The 25,267-nt window shown below is 43.7% G+C and overlaps 1 protein-coding gene across 2 annotated transcripts in view; it reads left to right on the top strand.

Moving 5' to 3' along the window:
* HCLS1 (hematopoietic cell-specific Lyn substrate 1) overlaps positions 1 to 22,029 on the top strand; it is a 52,286-nt gene extending 30,257 nt beyond the window's left edge. For both annotated transcript variants that reach the window (XM_036746799.1, XM_036746800.1), the window contains exons 6-19: positions 1,251 to 1,305; positions 3,071 to 3,181; positions 4,833 to 4,888; positions 6,996 to 7,050; positions 7,618 to 7,728; positions 9,390 to 9,445; positions 13,660 to 13,714; positions 15,287 to 15,342; positions 16,134 to 16,203; positions 17,677 to 17,825; positions 19,153 to 19,260; positions 19,556 to 19,829; positions 21,001 to 21,072; positions 21,274 to 22,029. In XM_036746799.1, coding sequence (XP_036602694.1) covers positions 1,251 to 1,305; positions 3,071 to 3,181; positions 4,833 to 4,888; positions 6,996 to 7,050; positions 7,618 to 7,728; positions 9,390 to 9,445; positions 13,660 to 13,714; positions 15,287 to 15,342; positions 16,134 to 16,203; positions 17,677 to 17,825; positions 19,153 to 19,260; positions 19,556 to 19,829; positions 21,001 to 21,072; positions 21,274 to 21,407 — 1,362 coding nt within the window. In that variant the 3' untranslated portion in view covers positions 21,408 to 22,029. The remainder of the gene's footprint in view (positions 1 to 1,250; positions 1,306 to 3,070; positions 3,182 to 4,832; positions 4,889 to 6,995; positions 7,051 to 7,617; positions 7,729 to 9,389; positions 9,446 to 13,659; positions 13,715 to 15,286; positions 15,343 to 16,133; positions 16,204 to 17,676; positions 17,826 to 19,152; positions 19,261 to 19,555; positions 19,830 to 21,000; positions 21,073 to 21,273) is intronic.
* Positions 22,030 to 25,267: the final 3,238 nt, after the last annotated feature.

Below are 25,267 nucleotides of genomic sequence, written 5' to 3'. Positions count from 1 at the left end.
ATCCTGAGTATGCAGGTGAGGGGAGAGGGAGGAAGTTCCAGGAGGCACCTGAGGATAATGGTTCAATAGATACAGAAATCATTTATTAAGCACTATTATGTGCCATCTTATCACTGTGCCAAGTGCTGAGGAGAGAAAGAATAAAACTAACATATCCCTGCCTTTAAGGAGCTTACATTCTAATGAGGGAGACAACAGCTACAAAACTAGGTATATACAAAGGTATGTACAGAGTAGATGGAAGGTGGCCATAGGGTGGAAGGTACATAGGGAGGCTGGAAGAGGCTGGTGTTTGAGCTGACCTAGAAGGAAGCTAGGGATTCTAAAAGATGGAGGTAAATAGAGAGAGCATCCCAGGTATAGGGGAGAGCCAGAGCAAAAGCCTGGAGATGGGAGACGGATGGTTGTATGTGACGGACAATGAGTAGGGTAGTAAGGCAGTACTGCTAAATTCATGGAGCTTAGTCATGTAAAATAAGCCTGCATGTGAAGGATAGGAAGGGACCAGATTGTGAGCTTTAAATGCCAACTAGAGGAACTTTTATTTCATCCTAGAAATAAGAGTAGGTTATTGCAGTTTAAGTTGAGTAATGACATGGTCATATCTCTGTGCTTCAGGAAAATCACTTTGGCTGCTGTGTAAGGGATATGACTGAGGGGTTATAATTCTCCTTGCCTAAATACAGCCAAATCAAATTTCCTAGCACATAAATCAAGTGTATGAGAGCGCAAAGCAAGCATCACAAAATATTGGAAGACATCATTGGTGGGAATCAGAAAGGGCTTCATGGAGGTAGAATGTAAAGTGGACCTTGAAATAAAAGAATGTTGGTAGTCAGAGACATGAGGGAAGTTCATTCTGAGCCTGGGAAATAGGGTGCAGAAATATAAAAGGGTGAACAGTCCAATTTGGCAGGAGTGAAGGGTGCATGAAAGGGAGTTGTATGAAATAAGTCTAGAAAGGAATTTAGAACTAGGTTAGGGTGGACCTTGAATGACAGAGTAAGGAATTTGAGATGTGTGACATTATTTCTCTGTGATGCTGATTTTGTAAAAACTTGAGTCTATAGATAGGGTAGGTCAGTGCCTGCAGCTCAGGGAACCCTCCTCTCCCCTAGTAAACCCTCATTTGTTCTTGGAACCTCTTGCAGCCCAATCTTTGGCAGGGAGTGGAATGAGAAAGTGGGAGAAAGAAAATGTATGTGTTTAACAGCTGATGTTTTGATTAAATCTCCCTTCTTCTTTCCCAGTCAGCAGTCGGGTTTGATTACAAAGGAGAAGTGGAGAAACACACATCTCAGAAAGGCAAGGACCCTTCCCTATCAGTCCTGTACCTCTTCTTTTTGGTTTACTCTTCCCTGACTTGCCAGCTCCCTTCTCGTCTCAGCTTTCAGGTGTCCAGCCCATCTATGCTTTTACTGTATCATCATTCAATAAGCATTTATTAAGTGCTTGTTGTTTGCCAGACACTTTGCTAGGCCTTGGGGATAGGTTAGGGATGGAGCTGGACCTGTGATTTCATTGGCATAGGCAATTTTCAAATAAGGAATATTGTTCACCAGTGTAGGTTGGTCATTTTTCAGTTATAAATTCACTGAGAAATTAAGTGACTTGCCCAGGGTCAGATATCCAGCATGTGTTAGGTCTTACTGTCTCAAAGGTCAGGTCTCCATCCATTTTTCCATGCTGACTTTCTAGACTTTGGGGATAAAAAGACAAAAGTGAAATTGCTCCTGCCCTCAAAAAACTAACTATTTCTATGCCCTGTGCCCTGACTTGTCCCTAGATTTCCAAACACTGTTGAGGGTGGGGAGTAGGGAAATTATTCAGGTAGTTCCTCTAAATGTGTTTGGGAGTAGGGAAGAGACAGGAGGAACAAAAGGAAAGGGCAGAGGAAGAAGGGTGGAAAGGATGCTTTGCACTAAATTAGATGTGAGGCAGCTGAATTCAAACTGATAGAAGAAATCTGGGTAGTATTAGGGTAGTTGAAGGGAATATACATACATACATATATACATATATACATATACATATATATGTATATATATGTATGTATAGACAGAGGGCACAGGGTGAGTTCAATATGAAGGGATGATATCTAAAAAAATAAAATTAAGGGATGAGAGAGACATATATTGAGAAAGGGGGAAAGGAAGAGATGGAATGGGGTAAATTATCTCACATAAAAGTGGAAAGAAAAAGCAGTTCATTGGAAGGGAAGAAGGGGCAGGTGAGGGGGAATGAGTGAATCTTGCTCTCATTGGATTTGACTTGAGGAGGGAATAACATACACACTCAATTGGGTATCTTACCCCACAGGAAAGTAGGGGGAAGAGGATAGGGAAGGGGGGATGATAGAAGGGAGAGCAGATGGGGGAAGAAGTAATCAAAAGCAAACACTTTTGAAAAGGGACAGGGTCAAGGGAGAAAATTGAATAAAGAGGGACAGGATATGATGGAAGGAAATATAGTTAGTCTTTCACAACATGACTGTTTATGGGAGTGTTTTGCATAATGATACATGTGTGGCCTATGTTGAATTGCTTGCCTTCTTAGGGAGAGTGAGTGGGGAGGGAAGAGGGGAGAGAATTTGGAATTCAAAGTTTTAAAAGAAGATGCTCAAAAAAAAGCTGTTTTTTGCATGCAACTGGGAAATAAGATATACAGGCAATGGGGCATAGAAATCTATCTTGCCCTACAAGAAAGTAAAGGGAAAAGGGATGGGATGGGGGAAGAGGAGTGGGGTGACAGAAGGGAGGGCTGACTGGGGAATGAGGCAATCAGACATCTTGGAGTGGGGGGAGGATAGAAATGGAGAGAAAATTTGTAACTCAAAATCTTGTGGAAACCAATGATGAAAACTAAAAGAATATTAAATAATAAAGATTGTATACAGAAAAAAAGAAACCTGGCCATGTCCTCCACACTCCCTCCTCCACTTGGAAAATGCTCTGTTCCATAAGCACTCTGTTAGTTCATTCTCTCTTCCGTTTCCCCTGGGCCCATTCCTACTTTCCTCTCTCAGGCTGAGAAGAGCTGACAGGTCTGACATCTCCCTCTTATTCAACAGATTACTCCCGGGGCTTTGGTGGTCGTTATGGGGTAGAGAAGGATAAACTGGACAAGGCAGCTGTTGGCTATGACTACAAGGGGGAGACAGAAAAGCATGAGTCCCAGCGAGGTGAGTTGGGCACATTGAAAGGCCACAAGGAGCTGAAAGGAGGAGGTGGGCTAGAGCAGAGTTTGGGGAGGACTGTTGGGACTTGAGGGGCTGATCCAGATGGGACAGAATCCCTCTGCTCCTAAAGCTTCCCGAGTGGGTATCCTAGAAGCAGAGGAGGACTTCCATGTTGGAAATGTTAGAGATGGGAGTGCTGAGGGGAGGGTATGATGTGAGAGGGTTAATAGGAATGGGTGGAGTGGGAGAGTAGAAGAGAAATGATGTGGGCAGGGAGGCTGGGGAAGACCTAGGAGGGAGGGGAAAATAAGGGAAAGAATCAGAAAGGAATGATGACAGATGAGAGAGTAGTCCTGAAGAGCAACAAAGTGGGAATAAGGAGATTAGGGAGCAAGGGACAGAATGACAAGCTGACACTCTCTGTCTCACCTCTCCCTCTGCTCTCCATCCTACCTGGAATTATAACGCACAAGTAATTTAAAGCAAGAAATTTCAAATCCACTTCTTACTTTGTGATGTGAAAAAAAATGTTTTTGAGGATCAGGACCTGTGATTTTGTTGGTACAAAGCCATTGTGGTGAGGAAACCCCTCTACCAATGCAGATTACTATGTTATCTGCCACTTCTGGGCTTAGAAAGTTACCCGGGGCACTGACTTAATACTATTGCTGCTGCTACGGCTGCTACCACTGCTAATACTAGCCAGCTAGCATTTATATCATAATTTAATGTTTGCAAAGTGCTTTGTATGAGTTATCTCATTTGATCTTCACAACAACGGTGAGGCAGGTGCTATTATTATCCCCATTTTAGAAATGAGGAAACTGAGGCCGAGAAAGGTTAAATGACTTGCCTAGGGTCAGACAGGCAGCAAGCATTTGAGTAAGGATTTGAACTCAGGTCTTCCTGACTCCAAGTCCAACACTATTCACTGGGCCACCACCTACCTGCCTACTCAGGGTGGGAAAGCCAGTATGTGTCTGGAGTAGGACTGGAACCAAAGTCTTCCTGACTCTAGCTAGATTCTCTGTCCCCTTATACCTCACTGCTTTTGCCTCTCATGGAAATAATAAAAACAGTTAAGGCAATTAACCTTTCATTGCTCCTACCAATTGCTGATTTGTATCAGTGGAGAGAGTTTCTTACTACCTTAGGTAGGTTACTGAGAGTATCCAACATTCATGTAATCCAATATCTGAACTGTACCCTGCTCTCCCAACAAAAATATCAAGAAAAATACAGCTGAGTGGAGAGGTGATGTTGGGCCACCAGCCCCCACTTGAGGGGAGTTTACTACATTGACATCATAGGGAAGACTCTGAGACAGCAGTGTGCAACAGCACACTGGGGAGGCTTCTTGTGGTGGGGGTGAGCAGGGTGGGCCTGGGCCAGGGCCAGGGAGGAGCTCTCCTCCCTATACTTAACTCTCTGTATCTTTCTGCCTATCCCCATCTGACCGGTTTTTTGGCCCCCATTTCTTTCTCCCAATCTCATCTCTTCATCTGTACATCCTTCTCTCTAAGCCCAAGTCTCTCATGGTTGTGCCCTGTTTGTCTCTTCCTATCCTCCATATTCCTTTCTCTCTCTCCATCTCTCTTCCCCATTCTTTGGTTTTGTCTTGCGGATCTCACTCCTGGACCTTTCTGTTCTTCAGATTATGCTAAAGGCTTTGGTGGTCAATATGGTGTACAAAAGGACCGAGTAGACAAGGTAAGACACCCCCATACTCTGAGGGCATTTCCCCTTAATTATATCAAGAGTGTTGTTGGAGATGGTGCTAGGGAGGGAGAACAGGAGAGAGTGCTTATTACTGGCCTCCTGTGTTTGTCACTAGTTGTTCAGTCCAATGGCAGGATATCCTCTCTGTTCTGGACCCCTTTCTGCTCCTTCATTTGCTCTCCTTGTATCTGGCTTCTGGTAGCTTGGTCAGAAGTTCTGGCTTTGAGCGGAGTGGACATGGAGGAGTGAGGGAGATGTAACCTCCAGCGGCAGGTGTGGGAAGGTTGTGTCCCACTACACCATAGTCTCTTGCCTTGGGTTGTCTAATCTAACCCCAGTCTCCATCACACCTATGCCTGTGGCTATGAGAATAGCCTCTTTGACCCCAGATCAGCTGGCCATACTAACCTCTTCCTCCTTATTACCCATCAATGCCTCTCACTTCATGTGAAGTTGCCTCACTGTGAAAGTGTGAGATTCAGGCTGAACTGAGCTACACAGTCTCATATATGCAAATATAAGGATGCATACAATGTGGATGAAATGTAACCTTAGAAGGGAAAGCACTATTAGATATGGAAACTGGGAAAAGCCTCCTATGTAAAGTGTAATTTGAGTTAAATCTTGAAGAAAACCAGAGATCCTAAGAGATAGAAGTTTGGAGGCAGAGTACTCCAGACTTGGGGACAACTAGGGCAAAGATACATAGATAAGAAATTGAGCAGTACCAAGTGTGAGGAAAAGCAAGTAGGGCTGGTTGACCAGACTGGTGGGATTGTAGAAGGCAGTAACATAGAAGAAGGCTGGAAAGATTGGAAAGGGGCAGATTGTGAAGAGCTTTAAATGGTATACAAGGTAGTTTGGTTTCTAATCCCAAAGGTAAGAGGGAAACATTGGAGTTCATTGAGTCGGGAGATGACATAGTCAGGACTATGAACATTATTCAGTTGTGTGGACAACGGATGGGACCTTGGCTAAAGAATATAGAACCATATCCATGTATCTTCTAACTATGCACATAAACTAAGCATTATTAATAAATATCTATAATTGACTGTGGTAGTTCCTGCTTCACCTTTTTAAGGGATGCCTAGACATTGAGCTAGCTGGGGATACCCCTCAATTTTACCCAATCATTGACCAAGCCTTCACCTAGAATCTCTCCATCATTTCAATCCCATGAAGTTCCTCAAGGAAACCCATTAGCATTTCCACTGACAACTAACAAAGGGAAGAAGTCAAAAGACATTTTGGACAGAAGGAACCTCAAAATCAGAAAAGACAGGCACTGTATTGAGTCAATTCTGATCAAATCAGTTCAACAAATATTTGTTTATTAATTTCATATTTTGTGCAAAGCACTTGGGATAAGTGGATAAAAAATGACTATCTGGTCTCAAAGACTTTAGAAGCTACCAAGGAGAATACGATTGACACAAATAGCTACACTAGAAGCTGGAATATAATTAAGTGCATGAGAGGTCACACTAAGGGTTCCAAGAGATTTCAAGAATGAGGAATTACTTCTAGCTGGTGGGAATCAGGGAAGGCTCCATGGAGGAGATGCTGTGTCAAGTGGACCTTGAGACAGAAGAATATCTCTAGGAAGAGAGAAGGAAGCCTGTTCAGGGCTTGGGGAGCAGGGTATGAAAATATATTTTGATGGGAAAGGACAACGCAACTCTGTAAACTGGTAACAGTTCAGTTTTGTGGGAGCGTAGAATGTGTGAAAGGGAGTTGTATGAAATAAAGTTGGAAAGGATGATAGAACCAGATGATGCGGGGTCTTGGATCACAGATTAAGGAATTTGAGATGTGGGTTATTAGATTACCTGCAAACCACTCCATGATGATGACCTTGTAAGAACTTGAGTCTGGTGATGTGAGGGTGTATGTCCACAATAACCATCCTAAACCTCCCCCATGCTTGAACCCCTCACAGTGTAATCTAATGCTTGGCAAGGAGCAGGACTAGAAGGTGGGAGACAGAGAATGTGTGTGTGTGTGTGTGTGTGTGTGTGTGTGTGTGTGTATTTTTGTGTGTTTGTGTGTGTTTGGCAGATGATGCTTTGATCATGTCTCTCTCATTCCTCCCCAGTCAGCAGTCGGGTTTGATTACAAAGGAGAAGTGGAGAAACACGCATCTCAGAAAGGCAAGAACCCTTCCCCATATGTCCTACACCTCTTTCTACCCCAATCTGTCTTCCCCCTTCCCACCTCAGCTTTCAGGTGTCTATGTCATTGATGGCTTCACTGCATCAAATGCCTGTACACTACTATGAACCATAATAGGCTTTGGGGATACAAAAATAAATGAACCCATCCCTTTCCTCAAGGAGTTTACTATGCCCATGACTGTGTTGTGACTTATCTCTAGATTTCAGAACCTTGTGGGGGGCTGGGGAGAGAAATTAATTAGAATGGTTTCCCCACCATGTGTTCAGAAAAAGGGGAGAGGAAAAAGGAATGAAAGAAAAGGGCAGAGGAAGAAGGGGTGGAAAGGATGCTTTGCACTAAATTAGATGTGAGGCAGCAGAATTCAAACTGATAGAAGAAGACTGGCCATGTCCTCCACACTCCCTCCTCCACTTGGAAAATGCTCTGTCCCATAAGCACTCCCTTAGTTCATTCTCTCTTCCGTTTCCCCTGGGCCCATTCCTACTTTCCTCTCTCAGGCTGAGATGGGCTGACAGATCTGACATCTCCCTCTTATTCAACAGATTACTCCCGGGGCTTTGGTGGTCGTTATGGGGTAGAGAAGGATAAACTGGACAAGGCAGCTGTTGGCTATGACTACAAGGGGGAGACAGAAAAGCATGAGTCCCAGCGAGGTGAGTTGGGCACATTGAAAGGCCACAAGGAGCTGAAAGGAGGAGGTGGGCTAGAGCAGAGTTTGGGGAGGACTGTTGGGACTTGAGGGACTGATCCAGATGGGACAGAATCCCTCTGCTCCTAAAGCTTCCCGAGTGGGTATCCTAGAAGCAGAGGAGGACTTCCATGTTGGAAATGTTAGAGATGGGAGTGCTGAGGGGAGGGTATGATGTGAGAGGGTTAATAGGAATGGGTGGAGTGGGAGAGTAGAAGAGAAATGATGTGGGCAGGGAGGCTGGGAAAGACCTAGGAGGGAGGGGAAAATAAGGGAAAGAATCAGAAAGGAATGATGACAGATGAGAGAGTAGTCCTGAAGAGCAACAAAGTGGGAATAAGGAGATTAGGGAGCAAGGGACAGAATGACAAGCTGACACTCTCTGTCTCACCTCTCCCTCACTCTCTCCCTCTGCTCTCCATCCTACCTGGAATTATAACGCACAAGTAATTTAAAGCAAGAAATTTCAAATCCACTTCTTACTTTGTGATGTGAAAAAAAATGTTTTTGAGGATCAGGACCTGTGATTTTGTTGGTACAAAGCCATTGTGGTGAGGAAACCCCTCTACCAATGCAGATTACTATGTTATCTGCCACTTCTGGGCTTAGAAAGTTACCCGGGGCACTGACTTAACACTATTACTGCTGCTACGGCTGCTACCACTGCTAATACTAGCCAGCTAGCATTTATATCATAATTTAATGTTTGCAAAGTGCTTTGTATAAGTTATCTCATTTGATCTTCACAACAACGGTGAGGCAGGTGCTATTATTATCCCCATTTTAGAAATGAGGAAACTGAGGCCGAGAAAGGTTAAATGACTTGCCTAGGGTCAGACAGGCAGCAAGCATTTGAGTAAGGATTTGAACTCAGGTCTTCCTGACTCCAAGTCCAACACTATTCACTGGGCCACCACCTACCTGCCTACTCAGGGTGGGAAAGCCAGTATGTGTCTGGAGTAGGACTGGAACCAAAGTCTTCCTGACTCTAGCTAGATTCTCTGTCCCCTTATACCTCACTGCTTTTGCCTCTCATGGAAATAATAAAAACAGTTAAGGCAATTAACCTTTCATTGCTCCTACCAATTGCTGATTTGTATCAGTGGAGAGAGTTTCTTACTACCTTAGGTAGGTTACTGAGAGTATCCAACATTCATGTAATCCAATATCTGAACTGTACCCTGCCCCCAACAAAAATATCAAGAAAAATACAGCTGAGTGGAGAGGTGATGTTGGGCCACCAGCCCCCACTTGAGGGGAGTTTACTACATTGACATCATAGGGAAGACTCTGAGACAGCAGTGTGCAACAGCACACTGGGGAGGCTTCTTGTGGTGGGGGTGAGCAGGGTGGGCCTGGGCCAGGGCCAGGGAGGAGCTCTCCTCCCTATACTTAACTCTCTGTATCTTTCTGCCTATCCCCATCTGACCGGTTTTTTGGCCCCCATTTCTTTCTCCCAATCTCATCTCTTCATCTGTACATCCTTCTCTCTAAGCCCAAGTCTCTCATGGTTGTGCCCTGTTTGTCTCTTCCTATCCTCCATATTCCTTTCTCTCTCTCCATCTCTCTTCCCCATTCTTTGGTTTTGTCTTGCGGATCTCACTCCTGGACCTTTCTGTTCTTCAGATTATGCTAAAGGCTTTGGTGGTCAATATGGTGTACAAAAGGACCGAGTAGACAAGGTAAGACACCCCCGTACTCTGAGGGCATTTCCCCTTAATTATATCAAGAGTGTTGTTGGAGATGGTGCTAGGGAGGGAGAACAGGAGAGAGTGCTTATTACTGGCCTCCTGTGTTTGTCACTAGTTGTTCAGTCCAATGGCAGGATACCCTCTCTGTTCTGGACCCCTTTCTGCTCCTTCATTTGCTCTCCTTGTATCTGGCTTCTGGTAGCTTGGTCAGAAGTTCTGGCTTTGAGGGGAGTGGACGTGGAGGAGTGAGGGAGATGTAACCTCCAGCGGCAGGTGTGGGAAGGTTGTGTCCCACTACACCATAGTCTCTTGCCTTGGGTTGTCTAATCTAACCCCAGTCTCCATCACACCTATGCCTGTGGCTATGAGAATAGCCTCTTTGACCCCAGCTCAGCTGGGCCATCCTGACCTCTTCCTCCTTATCACCCATCAGTGCCTCTCACTTCATGTGAGGTTGCCTCACTGTGAAGGTGTGAGATTCAGGCTAAACTGAGCTACACAGTCTCTGTCCTACATTCTAGTAGGGGAGATAACATGCATATATAAGGATGCTTACCATGTGGATGAAATGTAACCTTAGAAGGGAAAGCACTATTAGATATGGAAACTGGGAAAGGCCTCCTATGGAAAGTGTAATTTGAGTTAATGTTTCAACAATCCGGCTAGCAGCTTCTGTGGGGGTGTGAGATCCACCCACAGCCAGCACCCAGAAAGCTGCCGGCACACCAGGAAAGCACAGGTTCTTTTGATCTGCCTTAATAAGGAAAGCAAGGTTAAAGGGATTGACAAGCTTACTTTAATTTAGCACACAAATATCATTCACTTAGTTCAGGGGAAAAGGCCAGCACCCTGAACTTCAGAGCAAATTACAAACAAAGTACAAATATCAACAGACAGACCCAATACAGATTCACAGTTACCAACATCTAGGTTCATCCCGGGAGCTCAGAACAAGGGCTGGCCCAGAGTCACGTGCCACCACTGCTGCGGCAAAGAGCTCCCACAACAAGCTTACTTTAATTTAGCATACAAATATCATTCACTTAGTTCAGGGGAAAAAGCCAGCACCCTGAACTTCAGAATAAAATACAAATTACAAACATCAACAGACCCAATACAATTCATAGTTACCAACATCTAGGTTCAGCCCGGGAGCTCAGAACAAGGGCTGGCCCAGAGTCACGCGCCACCACTGCTGCTGCAAAGAGCTCCAACAGAAAAGGATCTTCAAGCTGTCTTCTCTCCTATTATAGAGTTTTTGACATCATCAAGCGTCATCTGAATGACCAGAGCCCCATTGGTTCTTGAGTTGGACCCTCCCCTTAGGACCCTGGGAGGTTCACATCCACATAGATTAGGTTAACACCCAATCAGGCATGGCTCTGGAGTTAACACCTCCCCTTAGCCAGCCCCATCTTGGGCCCCACCCTAGTCACCAATCCGCACCCACATAGGTTCCACACCTAATAAGGCTCTGGGCCTGGGGGCCAGCACCTAGCAAGGCTCAATGAAATACACTGAGTTACTCAAAGAAAACAAAGGCCTTTTTGCTTACCAACACAGTTAAATCTTGAAGAAAACCAGAGATCCTAAGAGATAGAAGTTTGGAGGCAGAGTAATCCAGATTTGGGGACAACCAGGGCAAAGTCACATAGATAAGAGATTGAGCAGTACCAAGTGTGAGGAAAAGCAAATAGGGCTGGTTGACTAGATTGGTGAGATTGTAGAAGGCAGTAACATAGAGGAAGCCTGGAAAGATTGCAACAGGGCAGGATGTAAAGAGCTTTAAATGATATACAAGGTAGTTTACTTTTTAATCCCAAAGGTAAGATGGAATCATTGGAGTTCATCGAGTAGGGAGATGACATAGGACTATGCATGGGAAACATCATTCAGCTGTGTGGACAATGGATAGGATGTTGCTTAAAGAATTGTAATGCCAATCATGGCAGCACACCTGAAGACTGCTGCTGTGAATAATTTTAAGGGTCTAATTGCACAGTATAATGAACTCTCTATTCAGAACTAAACATTATTCAATGAACTAAAACATAACATTCATAGCAACATAACAACTTAATTACTAAGTGGCCACATAGTCTTAAACAAAACATATCATTCAGTATATCTTATAACATTCCTCAGAATACTCACACAGCATATATCATACAGCATATATCATTGTATCCCCAAAATACTTGTTTACATAAGCAGGGGGTTCCAGGCCAGGGTCTTCCCTAGCACAACATCTCATCTGTAAGGGGTATCAGAAAATACAAACATCATCCGCCCCTATGTCACAGTAAGTTACAATCTCCTCAGTCAATGCAGAGTGTCCAAGTAAAGTCCTCTTTCATCTTAACTCAAGGTTGATTTCCAAGTTCCATGGCTCCTCCTCTGTGGGCTGACCACTCCCAGGTCACACACCAGGCAGCTCTCTGCTTCTGCTCCTCTTCTCAGCTCAGGGGGACTGCTCAACTCCAAGTTCTTCCTGCTCCTGCCTGACTGCAGGCTCTAGGGACTCCTGCCCACAGCTTTTGTTTCTGGGAAAACAAAGCTTCACAGGGCTACAACAATATTTACACACATTGCCAGCACCATCATCTCAATTCATTTTAACAGCTGTTTAAAGGGACTTAAGCTAAGCCTCTTTCAAGTGGGTAGGTCTCTGCCCTTCAGCTCAATTCACTTATAAAGACCAACATAAAGGGCTTCTGTCTGAGAAATTAACGCAGATCAACAGAGGAAGTTGCCTCCATCTCATTCTTTCTGTTAGGCCTCACCACAAGCAAGTTCCCCAAGGAAAATTCCTCCCTCTGCCCATTCACACTAGCTTCTCTCTCTCAGCTCTGCCTCACCCTCACTTCCCACTCTTTTTCTCTTGTTTTTGACAAACTCCTCCCCCAATGGGATCCACATGACTCAGGCTCCATGTGACTCAGGATGCACCACAGCTTTGAGCTGGGCCAGAGGTCAAAGCAGGTCCTATTCTGTTAACATTCCATTCCATTAGCATTACATTAGGCACTTAAAGTGTTACAGAAACTTAACTCCAAGAGAAAAAACAGCAAAAAATCCCACTTTGCTTGCCATTACAAGAATCCAGAACCATATCCATGTATCTTATAACTATGCACATAAGCCAGCCATCATTAAATATCTATGATTGACTGAGGCAGTTCCTGCCAGACCTTGCTAAGGGACCCCTAGGCATTGAGCTAGCTGGGGATAGTGCAGTTTACATCCCACAATTTTACCCAATCATGGACTAAGCCTTCACCTAGAACCTCTCCACCAACACTCTCAGTCTATCACTCCCATCCCAGGGAGATCCTCAAAGAAATTATTAATATTTCCACTGGCAACTAACAAGGGGAAGAAGTCAAAAAACATTTTGGACAATGAGAACCTCAAAGTCAGAAAGGGCAGGCACTGCATTGAGTCAATTCTGATCAAATCAGTTCAACAAATATTTATTAATTTCATATTCCATGCAAAGCACTTGAGATAAGTGGATAAAAAAGTCTGGTCCCAAGGACTTTACAAGTTACCAGGGAGAATAAGATTGGCACAAATAGCTACACTACAAGTTAGAATATAATTAAGTGCACGAGAGTTCACACTAAGGGTTCCAAGAGATTTCAAGAATGAGGAATTACTTCTAGCTGGTGGGAAACAGGGAAGGCTCCATGGAGGAGATGTTGTATCAAGTGGACCTGGAGACAGAAGAAGAATATCTATAGGAAGAGAGAAGGAAGTCTGTTCAGGGCTTGGGGAAACAGGGTATGAAAATATATTGTGATGGGAAAGGACAAAGCAACTTTGTAAACTGCTAACAGTTCAGTTTAGTGGGAGTGTAGAGTGTGTGAAAGGGAGTTGTATGAAATAAGGTTGGAAAGGATGATAGAACCAGATGATGGGGGGCCTTGGATGACAGATTAAGGAATTCGAGATGTGGATAGAGTACCCACACACCACTCCATGATGATGACCTTGTAAGAACTTGAGTCTGGTGATGTGAGGGAGTATGTCCACAAAAACCATCCTAAACCTCCCCCATGCTTGAACCCCTCACAGTGTAATCTAACGCTTGGCAAGGAGTAAGACCAGAAGATGGGAGGGAGAGAATGTGTGTGTGTGTGTGTGTGTGTGTGTGTGTGTGTGGCAGATGATGCTTTGATCATGTCTCTCTCATTCCTCCCCAGTCAGCAGTCGGGTTTGATTACAAAGGAGAAGTGGAGAAACACACATCTCAGAAAGGCAAGAACCCTTCCCCGTATGTCCCACACCCCTTCCTACCCCAATGTGCCTTCCCCTTTCCCATCTTAGCTTTCAGGTGTCTATACCACTGATGGCTTCACTGCATCAGATGCCTGTACCCTACCAGCAACTGTACTAGGCTTTGGGGATAGAAAAATGAATGAACCTATTCCTTCCCTCAAGAAGCTTACTATGTAAGCCCATGACTGTTACTGTGTTGTGACTTATCTCTAGATTTCAGAACCTTGTGGATGGGCTGGGGAGAGATAATAATTAGAATAGTTTCCGTACCATGTGTTCAGAAAAAAGAGTCAAGAAAAACACAAGGAAAAGGCAGACGAAGAAGAGGGTGGAAAGAATGCTTTGCAGCAAATTACAAGTGAGGCAGTTGAATGGGGCATAATTCCAAACTATATTACAGAATGACTGGACCTATTCACAGCCCCACCAATAATGTACCAGTGTGCCCTCTTCCCACTTCTCTTCCATCAATTGTCATTTTTCTTTTTATCATCTTTGCCAATCTGATAGATTGAGTTTAAGAGTTGTTTTAATTTCCATTTAGCTAATTATTAATGATTTGACATCTTTTTTCATATGGTTGTTGATAGCTTGGACTGCTTTCTTTGAGAACTTTGTATTCTTATCTCTTGACCATTTAGCTATTGGGAATACCTGTCATTCATATATATTTGAATCACTTCCTTATATATCCTACACATTAGACTTTTATCAGAGAAACTTGCAAAGATTTTTTTTCTCCCAGTTAACTGAAAACCCTCTCTACCAATGCCTATAGGCAACACTGAAAATTATAGTATTAAGAGAGTTGCCTTGGATACTAAGAGGTTAAATGATTTTCTCAGAGACACACTATCAGTGCGTATCAGAAGTGGGACTTCTGTGTAGTCTTCTTGACTACAGATGAATTGTCTATCCACTGTATCATACTACCTCTGCCTCTCAGGGGAATGATAGAAGTAATTAAGACAATTAACTTCTCATTGCCCCAGATTTACCTCTAAGGCTATAAAGTTCAGACAAGTTACTGATTGGCATCAGTGAAGAGAATGATTACATGGAGAGTACCCTATAGTCATAAAATCAAAGGTCTAAACCACTCCTTTCCCCTTCCCCAAACAAATCAAAACAAAGGCAGTAAGACAAATACAATTAAGCAAGAAGGGAAATACTGGTCCACCAGGCCTCATTTGGAGGAGTCCATTATAGTGGTTCCATGAGGGAGACACTGAGAAGCTGCTGCTGCGGAAGGCGGGAGTAGGCAGGGTGGGCCAGGTCCAGGGATGTGTGCCCTTTCCTATCCTCACCTCTGTTCTTATCCTTTATCTCTTTCTTCCTGTCCCCATCTAACTTTCTTTGGCCCCCATTTCCTTTTCCCAATCCATGTTCCAATCTCTTCACCCATGCCTTCTCTCTAGTCCTAAGCCTCTGATGGTCATGCCCTATCTATCTCTTACTGTTCTTCATATTTCTCCCTCTCTCTCCACTTCTCCTCCCCATTCTTCTGCTTTGTCTCTTGGGTCTGACTCCTGGACTCCTTTTTTTCTGCAGATTATGCCAAAGGCTTTGGTGGTCAATATGGGGTACAGAAGGACCGAGTGGACAAGGTAAGATACTCCTTGTATTGAGGGGGTTCCCTCCAAACTATGATGACAGGGATAATGCTATGGAGAGGGGACAGGGGAAAGTGTTGATGGTTGCACTTCTGTGTCTATCACCCTATGCTCAGTGAAGGCTCAAGATCTCCACACCTGGACTCCTTTTTGATCCTTTTTTTTACTCCTTGACTCCGGGCTCTGGTGGGTTGGTCAGAAGCCCTGGTTTTGACTGGGGTTGGGACAGTGGGCTTGGAGGAGTGAGGGAGACAACACCCAGGGAAAGGTGGGGGAAGATTATATCACACTCACACTATGATTTGTTACTTTGCGTTGTCTAAAATAACCCCAGTCTCCCATCATTTCTGCAATCTCCAACCCTATGAACATCCTCCCTCACCTCAGCTCAGATGATTCTATTGATCTCCTCCTCCTTACCACCTACTAGTGTCTTTCACTTAATTTGAGGTTGCTTCTCTTTAAAGATGTGAGATTTGGAGAGGAAGGGAGGGAGGGAGAGAGAGAGAGAGAGAGAGAGAGAGAGAGAGAGAGAGAGAGAGAGAGAGAGAGAGAATGTGTGTGGGTATGTATGTGTGCGCGCGCTAGCTAGGGCTGAGGTCAGGAGTGTCCAGCAGTTCAGAACTGCACCACACTTCTCTGGAAATTTGGGGCATCTGCCCTGCCCCACCTTTGGAACTTCATCCATCCAGGGATTTCACCTGAGAAGGTCCTAAATGTTCCCAGCTTTGGACCACATGCCTCCTGGGGCAGCTCTTCTTCCCTTCCCCCTTTTCCTCCCACAGAGTGCAGCCAGCTTCAGTGAGATGGAAGCTCCAACTACAGCTTATACGAAGACCACACCCATAGAAGCTGGTGAGTTTTAGAACTAAGTTCTTCCTCCACACCCAATGGAATATCCTTTCAACCTCCTCCTCGCCTTTGCCCCACGGATCTAGCAACTTTTCCACCCCCTGCTCACCCTTAACCTCCCATCCAAATCAGGTTAGGTAGCCTCACCCTTCATTTGGAAGAGAGATTATATTTGTTACCCTTTATTCTAGTAGACAGAACTAAGACTAATAGGTAGAAGGTACAGAGAATCCAATTTCAATTGTGCATAAGAAAGAATGTTCTAATATCATTGTCCAAAAATAAAAGAAGGAGCTCCCCATCACTTCAAGTCTTTAAGTAGAGTCAGGTACTATTTCGCTCTTAATCTTTGTATAATAATATTTAATATTTTAATAACTTAAAATTCTAATAAGTAATTAATTTAAATAAACAAAATATCTTTAAATAAATCTTATAAAATTAAATATTTTATATTTGTATGACAATGTAAGTGTTATAGTATTTAAATTATATATGATATTATGTACATTACTATACAGTATTATTGTATTTGTATTATATTATATAATAATATTTAATATTCAATCTTTGTAGAATAATAGCAATAACGGCACTTTAAATTTAGCAAAGAGTTTTACCAATATTGTCTCATTTTATCCTCCCAACAACCCGGGAGGTAGGTGCTATTTATTATTAGCCCCATTATACAGAGAAGGAAGTGGAGGTGGACAGAAATTAAGTGACTTTCTGAGCTAGATTTGAGCTCAAGTCTTCCTGACTCCGGTTCCTGAATTCTGTGCACTGTACCACCTAACTGTCTTGTGCGTACTAGCCACTTTATAAATATTTGTGTTTAATTTGTAAATGTTTAATTTTTATAAATGTTGAATTGAATTGAAAGATATTATAGGACTGATTCCTATTTGGGTTAGGAAGGTTAGCCTAGAAGTACATTCTGTCTCAGATTTTATTATTATCACCTCCCAGCCCCTGGTTTCTTCTCACTGGGCTAGCCAGATCGATGATATTGAAAGAGATTTGCAGGAGGAGGTGAGAGATGGAAAGAATGGGGCCAGGGAAGAGTGAACTGGAAGGGAAGGGGATTTGACTGGCAAGACAAGGATGGAATTGTAGCTTAGGAGGGTGCCAGTGAGGCATGATGATTTGAAGAGTGGGGACAATGAGGGATAGGAGCTTTAGAGCGACTGAGAAAAGGGATTTGGGGGAGAGAGGAAAGAGGTCTGGGCAAGAAAAGGATGGATGGAACTTTAAGGTTTGCAGAGAGACTGGAAGGGGGCACACGTTTAGGGCTCCTTGTGGCTCTAAGGAGAAGGTCTTGGGGTCCACACCTTTACATTCTCCTTTTGAATCCACTTCCAGTTGGCAGACTCCTCTTCATCCTTTCCATTCTATCTATCTCGTTGGTCACCATCCCTTGGTATTTCCCCATTCTGACTTTCTTTCACCCCTAACGCCACTTGCCCTTTTTGATAGCTTCCAGTGGGGCCCGTGGACTGAAGGCAAAATTTGAATCCATGGCAGAAGAGAACAGGAAGCAGGCAGAAGAGAAACCACAGGAACGAAAGTTGGTGTCCAGGAAGCCTGCAGTGCCTACTCCAGTCCCCAAGAGAATCCCCTCGGAGGTAAGCTTTCCCAGCATCTAGATCTCCTTACCCAGGGCACACTGGAATAAAATATTTGTTGTCGTTTAGTCATTTTTCAGTCATGTCTGACTCTTTGGGGTTTTCTTAGCAAAGATTCTGGAGTGGTTTGCCATTTCCTTCTCCAGATCATTTTACAGATGAGGAAACTGAGGCAAACAGAGTTAGGTGACTTGCCCACAGTCACACATCTGGTAAATGTCTGAGGCCAGATTTTAACCCCGGTGTTCTGGACTCCAGGCCTGGTACTCTATCCACTGCACCTATTATCTACAAGGCACAGGTGAACAGGGAAGGTTCATGCCCTCAAAGAGTTTATAGTTTAGATGAAGAGATAATAGATAGCATTTATGTAGCACTTTGGGATTTGCAAAGCGCTTTACTTACATTATTTTGTTTGATTACCACAACAACCTGGGAGGTAGGTGCTATTACTTTCTCCATTTAACGGTTGAGTAAATTGAGGCAAACTGAGCTTCACTGATTTGGGTTTACACAGCTGGTAAGTGTCTGATGCAGGACTTGAATTCTGACTCCAGGTTCATCCCTCTTTAGACCCATAAAAGTTAAATAACAATTCAAGGTATAAATGACAGTACAGTATTAATAATAACAACAGCTCACATTTCCATAGTGCTTACTGTGTGCCCAACACTGTGCTAAGCTCTACAATTTTTGTCTCATCTGATGCTCACAACAATCCTGGGAGGGAGGGGCTATTATCATTCCCATTTTACAGATTAATAAACTGAGGCAAACAGAGGTTAAGTGACTTGCCCAGGGTCACGTAGCTAGTAAGTGTCTGAAGCTGGATTTGAACTCAGGAGAACCCCTGGCAGATAGCAATAGAAGAGGCTCTTCATAATTAAGTGTATCATAGGACCATAAATGTTGAGCTGGAGGAGACCTCAGAACCTAACTAGTCTGAACTTCTCATTTTACGGATGAAACACACACACACACACACACACACACACACACACACACACCAAGGTACAGGAAAGTTAGGTGGCTTGTTTAAAGTCACACAGGTAGTAAATATCAAAAACAAGATTTGAACCCAGCACCTGAGTCTGTACCGTTTCTATTGTACTGCTTGTCAAATTCTCTAGCTATTAAATACTATTTCAGTTCCCAAATCACTGGGGCTGGCATCATCAGGGAAGACAGGATTTGAGCTGGATCTTTGAAAAGGGGAGAAAGAAAAGAGGAAGAGGACATTCCAGGTGAGGAGATGGAGACAAAAAGCTCAAGGCATGAATTTGGGTGGGAGAGCAAATAAACCAGAATAATTCTCTATGCTCCTCAGGAAACGTCTCAGGCAGAGAGCTGCCTGCCACCCAAGATAGCACCCACAGCAACACACAAAGAGCTTCCTCCAGTGCCAACCCTGCTCTCAAAGAGGGCTCCCCCAGAGGTGAGTGGAGTCTTGTTTTTATTGGTAGTATTAGCAGCTCTTTTCCTCAGCACAATTGTTTATAATCCCTGATTTATCTCTAGAGGCTGAATAAGTTTCCTCTTCTCCCCTCTCCCCCATCCCACTTCTCTAAGTCTGCTCCGGGTGGATATACACATAGTTGGGAATGAGGGGTTGGATTAGCAGGGAAAGACAATTTTAGGATTATGGGGGAAAATGGTAGAGCTGTGGGTTAAGTTTATTCTGATCTCTGAGGTGCAGGGCAGGAGCTTTCTCTGCATTTTTTTTCTCTCAGGACAATGAGTGCCCAGATAATGAGAAGCCCCCAGCTCTGCCCCCCAGGACTCCTGATAGGTTCCAGACCCTGGAGGAGCCAAACTATCAACCAACGCCAGAGCCGGAGCCCCAACCCGAGCTGGAGCCTGAGAATGACTATGAGGATGTGATGGACTTGGAAAAATCAGACTTAGGTGAAGATCAAGAGAATGAGTATGAGGATGTAGAGCAACGGGGTGAGGAAGAGGCAGAAGGTGACTACGAGGATGTCCTGGACCCTCCCCATGCCGCTGGTGAGTTTGGGAGCCTGGGATTTCTCCCTCCACAACACATCTCACATCTTTCCCTTCTTTGTGCTCTCTCAGCTACCACCTCAGTTCAGGCACTCACCACCTCACCTCAGTAATTCCAACAACCTTCTAATGGGTCTCCCTGCCTCTGGTCTCTCACCTCTCTCCTTGATCCCACACACTACTATCAAAATGATTTTTCTTAAGTGTCAGTCTGAACATATGACTCCCCTATTTAATCAACTCCAATGATCTCCTCTTGCTTCTAGGATAAAATCCTCTCTTTAGCTTTTAAAGCCCTATATCACCTGACCCCAACCTGTATTTCCTACCTCGCTGGACATTATTCCTTTCTCTCACTCTGTGATCCAGGCAAACTGACCTCATCTTTTCTCACTCATAACATCTCTAGTCTTCAGGTCTTTGCACTGGCTGAACCACAAACCTGGGATGCACTTCCCCTTACTACTTTGTAGAGTCCCTCTCTTCCTTTGAGATGTAGATAGCTTAGGCACCATCATCTGCAGGAATCCTTGCTTCATCCAGGAGTTGGCTCTTCTTAAATTTTCAGTGTAAGCATTCACACCTTGGAAATCAGCAAATACTAGAAATCAGAGCTTGGCTTATATTGCTTTGCTGATTATCTAGACTTAAGAAGATGCTAATATTTAGATTAAACTTAAAATTGGATCGTGCTTAGACCCCTGCCCCAAGAACTGGTTGTTAAACATTTACCAGCACACTACTGCCTGATCTCCTCAATCAGTAGCACTCTCCTTTACCCTCCCTCCCAGACTACTTTGTATTTAACTCTTTTGTATATCTGTACTTATCAGCATTATATTTATGCTCTCTATCTCTGTATATGTGTGTATATATGTTATTTGTATACATATTATATATATGTATTTTGTGTATGTATATGTATATATGTATATATATATATATATGTATATGTCTTCTCCTTTAGAATATATATCATTGGAAGTATGGTTTCTTTCATTCTTTGTCCTCATGCCCAGTAGTTAACAGGTCCTCAGTAAATACTTGTTGATTAATTAGGAACACCTTGGGAGGTTCAGTTACCAGTCCTTCCTCACCCTTTCCTCTCTAAAGCCATACCTTTTGCCTGACAAGCATTGATAATGCCCAATTTGTTTTTCTTATTGTGTAGGAACTGCCAGCATTGCATCTAAGGCTGAATCAACAGGGATCTCAGCCATCGCCCTGTATGATTACCAAGGAGGTGGGTCACTTGTGGGGATGAACTGCCCTGGGGTTGGGGCCTGTGAGCAGCTATATGGTACCTGAGATTAACTTTCCCAAGGCTTGGTTTGGGGGAGAAGGCTAGACTCATTTTCCTTGTGGAGTAGGTTGGGGAGAGCAGAGGGGAAAGGAAAGTCCCCTTCTCAACTGGGACTGAGGATTCTTTCAATTTCTTCCACAGAGGGCAGTGATGAGATATCCTTTGATCCAGATGACACCATCACTGACATCGAGATGATAGATGAGGGCTGGTGGCGGGGACGTTGCCATGGTCACTTTGGCCTCTTCCCAGCAAATTACGTCCAGCTCCTTTAGTGACCCTCTCTGCCATTATCCTACAATCTGTCTCAATCACTCATTTGCCCCCTAGACCCTTTTCCTTTGCCTCACCCTGGTCCGACCAGGGACTTGTACCCCTGCCCTGTGCTCTGCCTTGCACTATCAAATTAATAAGCATTTATTAAGTGCCTACTATGTGCCAGGTACTGTGCTAGGCACTGAGGATACAGAGGAAGAAGTGAAACTCCCTCAAGGGGTTTACATTGTATCAGAGAGGGGAGGGGAGCCAGAATATACATATATAGTTATATACAAGATGGGTTATAGATACGAGGTGATTTTTGTGGGGTGGCATGTCCTGCGGGAGGAAGGCAGGGAAATAAGAAGGCAGTCTTCTCTGATTCTCAAGCCACTGAGTAGAGTAAGCAGATACAGAACCATCATTTAATGTTGCCTGGCCTTCCCACCTCTTCCTCCAACTTTAGGCTGTCTCTTCTTTCCCAGGGACTCCTTTAGCCCAATCGCAAGACTTTGTGAGTCCCCAACCCCAAACTTTGGGCTCCTGGCTCAGGGGTCCTGATGTGGCAGTTGCTAATGTGTCCCTTCCATGGTTTGCTAATGGAACCTGCTGCTTGGAATTGGAAATAAAGTGGCCCTGTGGTTTTTTTGTTGATATATTTGTTATTCGTCTGCGCTGAGACAATTGACCTCCCAAGAGCCTTGGCTCTCCCTCAGTTTTGTGCCACCGCTGCCATCTCCAGGGGACTTTCTTGCAGTGGGTTAGAAGTCGGAAAGCATGAGTTTTAGTTTTAATTCTTTCTCTTACTAGTCATATATCCATGGCCCTGAGCAAATAGTTTACCCTCGTTGTTGTTTGGTTGTGCCTGACTCTTCATGACTCCATCTGGGTTTTTCTTGGCAAAGATACTGGAGTGGTTTGCCATTTTCTTCTCCAGCTTATTTTACAGATGAGGAAACTGAGGCCAACAGGGTGAAATGACTTGCCCAGGGTCACGCAGCTAGGACGTATTGAAGGTCAGATCTGAACACAGGAAGATAAGTTTTCCTAACTCCAGACCCTGTGCTCTATCCACTGCTCTACCTAGCTGCCCAATTTCATCATCCATAAAATAAAATGGGATTGGATTCTTTAGTACTAATTTAATACTAATCACCCATACTTAAAAAAATAGTACTTTTTTAGCTCTGAGCGCTGATAATCTGTGGTTCTATGTTTATTATAGCCTCATCCAAAACTGCTCCATGCCAACCCCCCCCCCTTATATCAAAGAAGGCAGGAAATCACCAGTTATCATAAGCTATGTTTATGTCTTAACCTGCTATTTAAACTCTGACCAGAGCTGTTCTTCCTGACATAATGGGCTGTAGGGGTGGGGGGATAGGAGACCATGTGGTTTCTTGGGGGAGGGATGTGGCAAAGGATGACATATACATGGAAGTTATTGTGTCTCTTTCTCTTGTCTAATTTCATTGATTCTCTAATTTGTGTGTGAGGAAAAAAGAGAGGGAAAGAAAGTGGGGGAAGTAGGAGGGAAAAGAGAAGTAGTAAAAGCCACATGACCCATGTGCCTCCATTTATTTTTCAGTCATTTCAGTTATGTCTGACTCTTCATGACCCCGTTTGGGGTTTTCTTGGTGTTGACTGGACAGAACTGGCCTCTAGCCTGTGGGTGGCCAGAGCCGAACCGAACCAAGTAGGCCAGAGACAGAGAATTAGAAATCAAACAGATGTTTAATTTCAGAGTGAGGGAAACAGCTTGCAAGCAAGGACACATGTGCCAGAGCCCCACCCCTAGTGGGTGGAGGGAATCTGCTTTAGCATGGGGAGATCTCAATACTTATACCAGACCTTCACAACTTGGCAGTTGGTAGGGACCATAGTTAAAACAGGCTAAACTTCTTCAAGCTGAAGACAGAATTTTAGTGGCTCACTTTCCAAGTAAAGGTATAATTAATGATTAAATTATTTTGCAAATAAGCCATATTTTTAAGAAAGAGAAATTTCAATTAATATCAATTAATTACACTTATTACTTAAGATTTTTACTTATCATGAAACCACACCAATGTTAAAAGAATTACTTTGCTAAGTGGTACAAGCTTTAATACATTTTTCAGATTTTCTTCCTGTTTACATTTAGTTAATGGGGCATATTATACTTCTTGTCAGCAATCAGTTTGTCATCAGCGACTCTTCGCTGAACGGTCATATGGGAGCATATCAGGTCATATTCTCAAAAACACCTTTTTTTATTGGGACATAATCCAGAAACTGCAATTGGCAAACACTTCTTTGTGGAGTCACCTTCAGTAAAACACTTCCCAGCAGCAGCAATTTCTTTGGAAATCTGAAAACTAACTTTAGTAGCCACCTCATTTTCTGAGTTTACTTTCTTGAAAAACCATTGTTCCCCACTGACATTTTTCAGCAGTTTAGATGCTTTAATTTGTTTTTCATTGGTATCCAATTTGCTTAAGTCAGGATGTTTTGATTTGAAATGGCGATGAAGATTGTATTCCTCATGTAACTTGGAGGGCAGCCGCGCAGAGGGAGGGGAAGAAGCACTCAAATTGTTGCTGCTCGTCGATTATTAGGAGTCAGCTGTGTTAGTGTGTGGCTGCACTCACCTTGTCTCTGTTCAATGCCAGTAATGACCCATCCACCAAGTTACCTGAAGGGCACAATGTTAACTAGTGGAAGACGGGTTAAGCAGGGCATGGACAAAGCACTTGTGGCATCTTTATTTTCTTTTAATCCTCCACATTTTTTGCAGGCTGCCCAAAATCCTTTGGCAGCCTGCAAGTGGCCTATGGGCCGTATGTTGTGCAGACCTGACTTATACCAGTGGCTGCGGCAGTGAGCTATAACCCTGACAATGAGGGGTAACAGCAACAGTGTCACATATTTGATTCAGAGCAGGGCTTTGTGACCAGAAACAATTCTAGGATTTTACTGGGTTTGAGATTGTACAGAGGGTGAGTGCAAAGGATCGTTATTATGCCAAGCTCAGGGCACAGCTTGCTTGCTGGGCCTTAGCTCTGGAAAACAGGGTGTCTCCTAGTATCTTGACACTGGCAAAGATACTGGAGTGGCTTGCCATTTCCTTCTCTGGCCCATTTGACAGAGGTGGAAACTGAGGCAAACACGGTTAAGTGACTTATCCAGGGTCACACAGCTAGTAAGTGTCTGAGGCCAGATTTGAACTCAGTTCTTCCTGATCGTAGGCTGGGCACTCTATCCATGTGTCACCTAGCTACCTTGTGCCTCCACTTACCACTGTCAAAAACCCTCAACTGGAATTAAGAAGAGCTCCATTTTTGGTGAAACAACAATACTTGTTTTCTAGTATCTGTGGGTAGAAGAATCTGTACTATTCAGAACCAGGACAAAAAGGTAGAAGTTATAGGAGATTTCTCTGGCAAATCTCAACTCAATATCAAGAATAACTTTCTAATAATTAGAGCTGTCCAAAAATGTAATTAGCATAGTGAGCCGCTCATCACAGGAGGCTAGATGACCAGCTGCCAGGATGTGGGCATGATTCGTTCACACATTGGGTGAGAGGTTGGGTAACTGACTCCTAAAGTCCTTTTCAGCACTAAGATTCCAAGATCACTGAAGAACATATAGTGTCAAAACCAGAAGGTTTCTTAGAGATGATTTAGTTCGACCTTTTCCTTTTACATGTACTGTGCAGCCTCGAGAAAGTCAGCTACCCTCTCTGGGCCTCAGTTCCCTTGTCTGTAAAAGGAAGAGACTAAGTGACCTCTAAGAGACAATTCCAGCTCTGATAGTCTATGGTTCTGTGTCTTTGCTGAGTTGTTTTTTCATGAATTGGATTTAATTTGGGGAGTTTCTATCAAATAACTTTTTA

Source organism: Trichosurus vulpecula, chromosome 2, assembly GCF_011100635.1.
Source record: "Trichosurus vulpecula isolate mTriVul1 chromosome 2, mTriVul1.pri, whole genome shotgun sequence".
Classification (NCBI taxonomy): Eukaryota; Metazoa; Chordata; class Mammalia; order Diprotodontia; family Phalangeridae; genus Trichosurus; species Trichosurus vulpecula.
The sequence above is the reverse complement of the archived record's forward strand: the minus strand, read 5'-3'. Positions and strand labels throughout refer to the sequence as shown.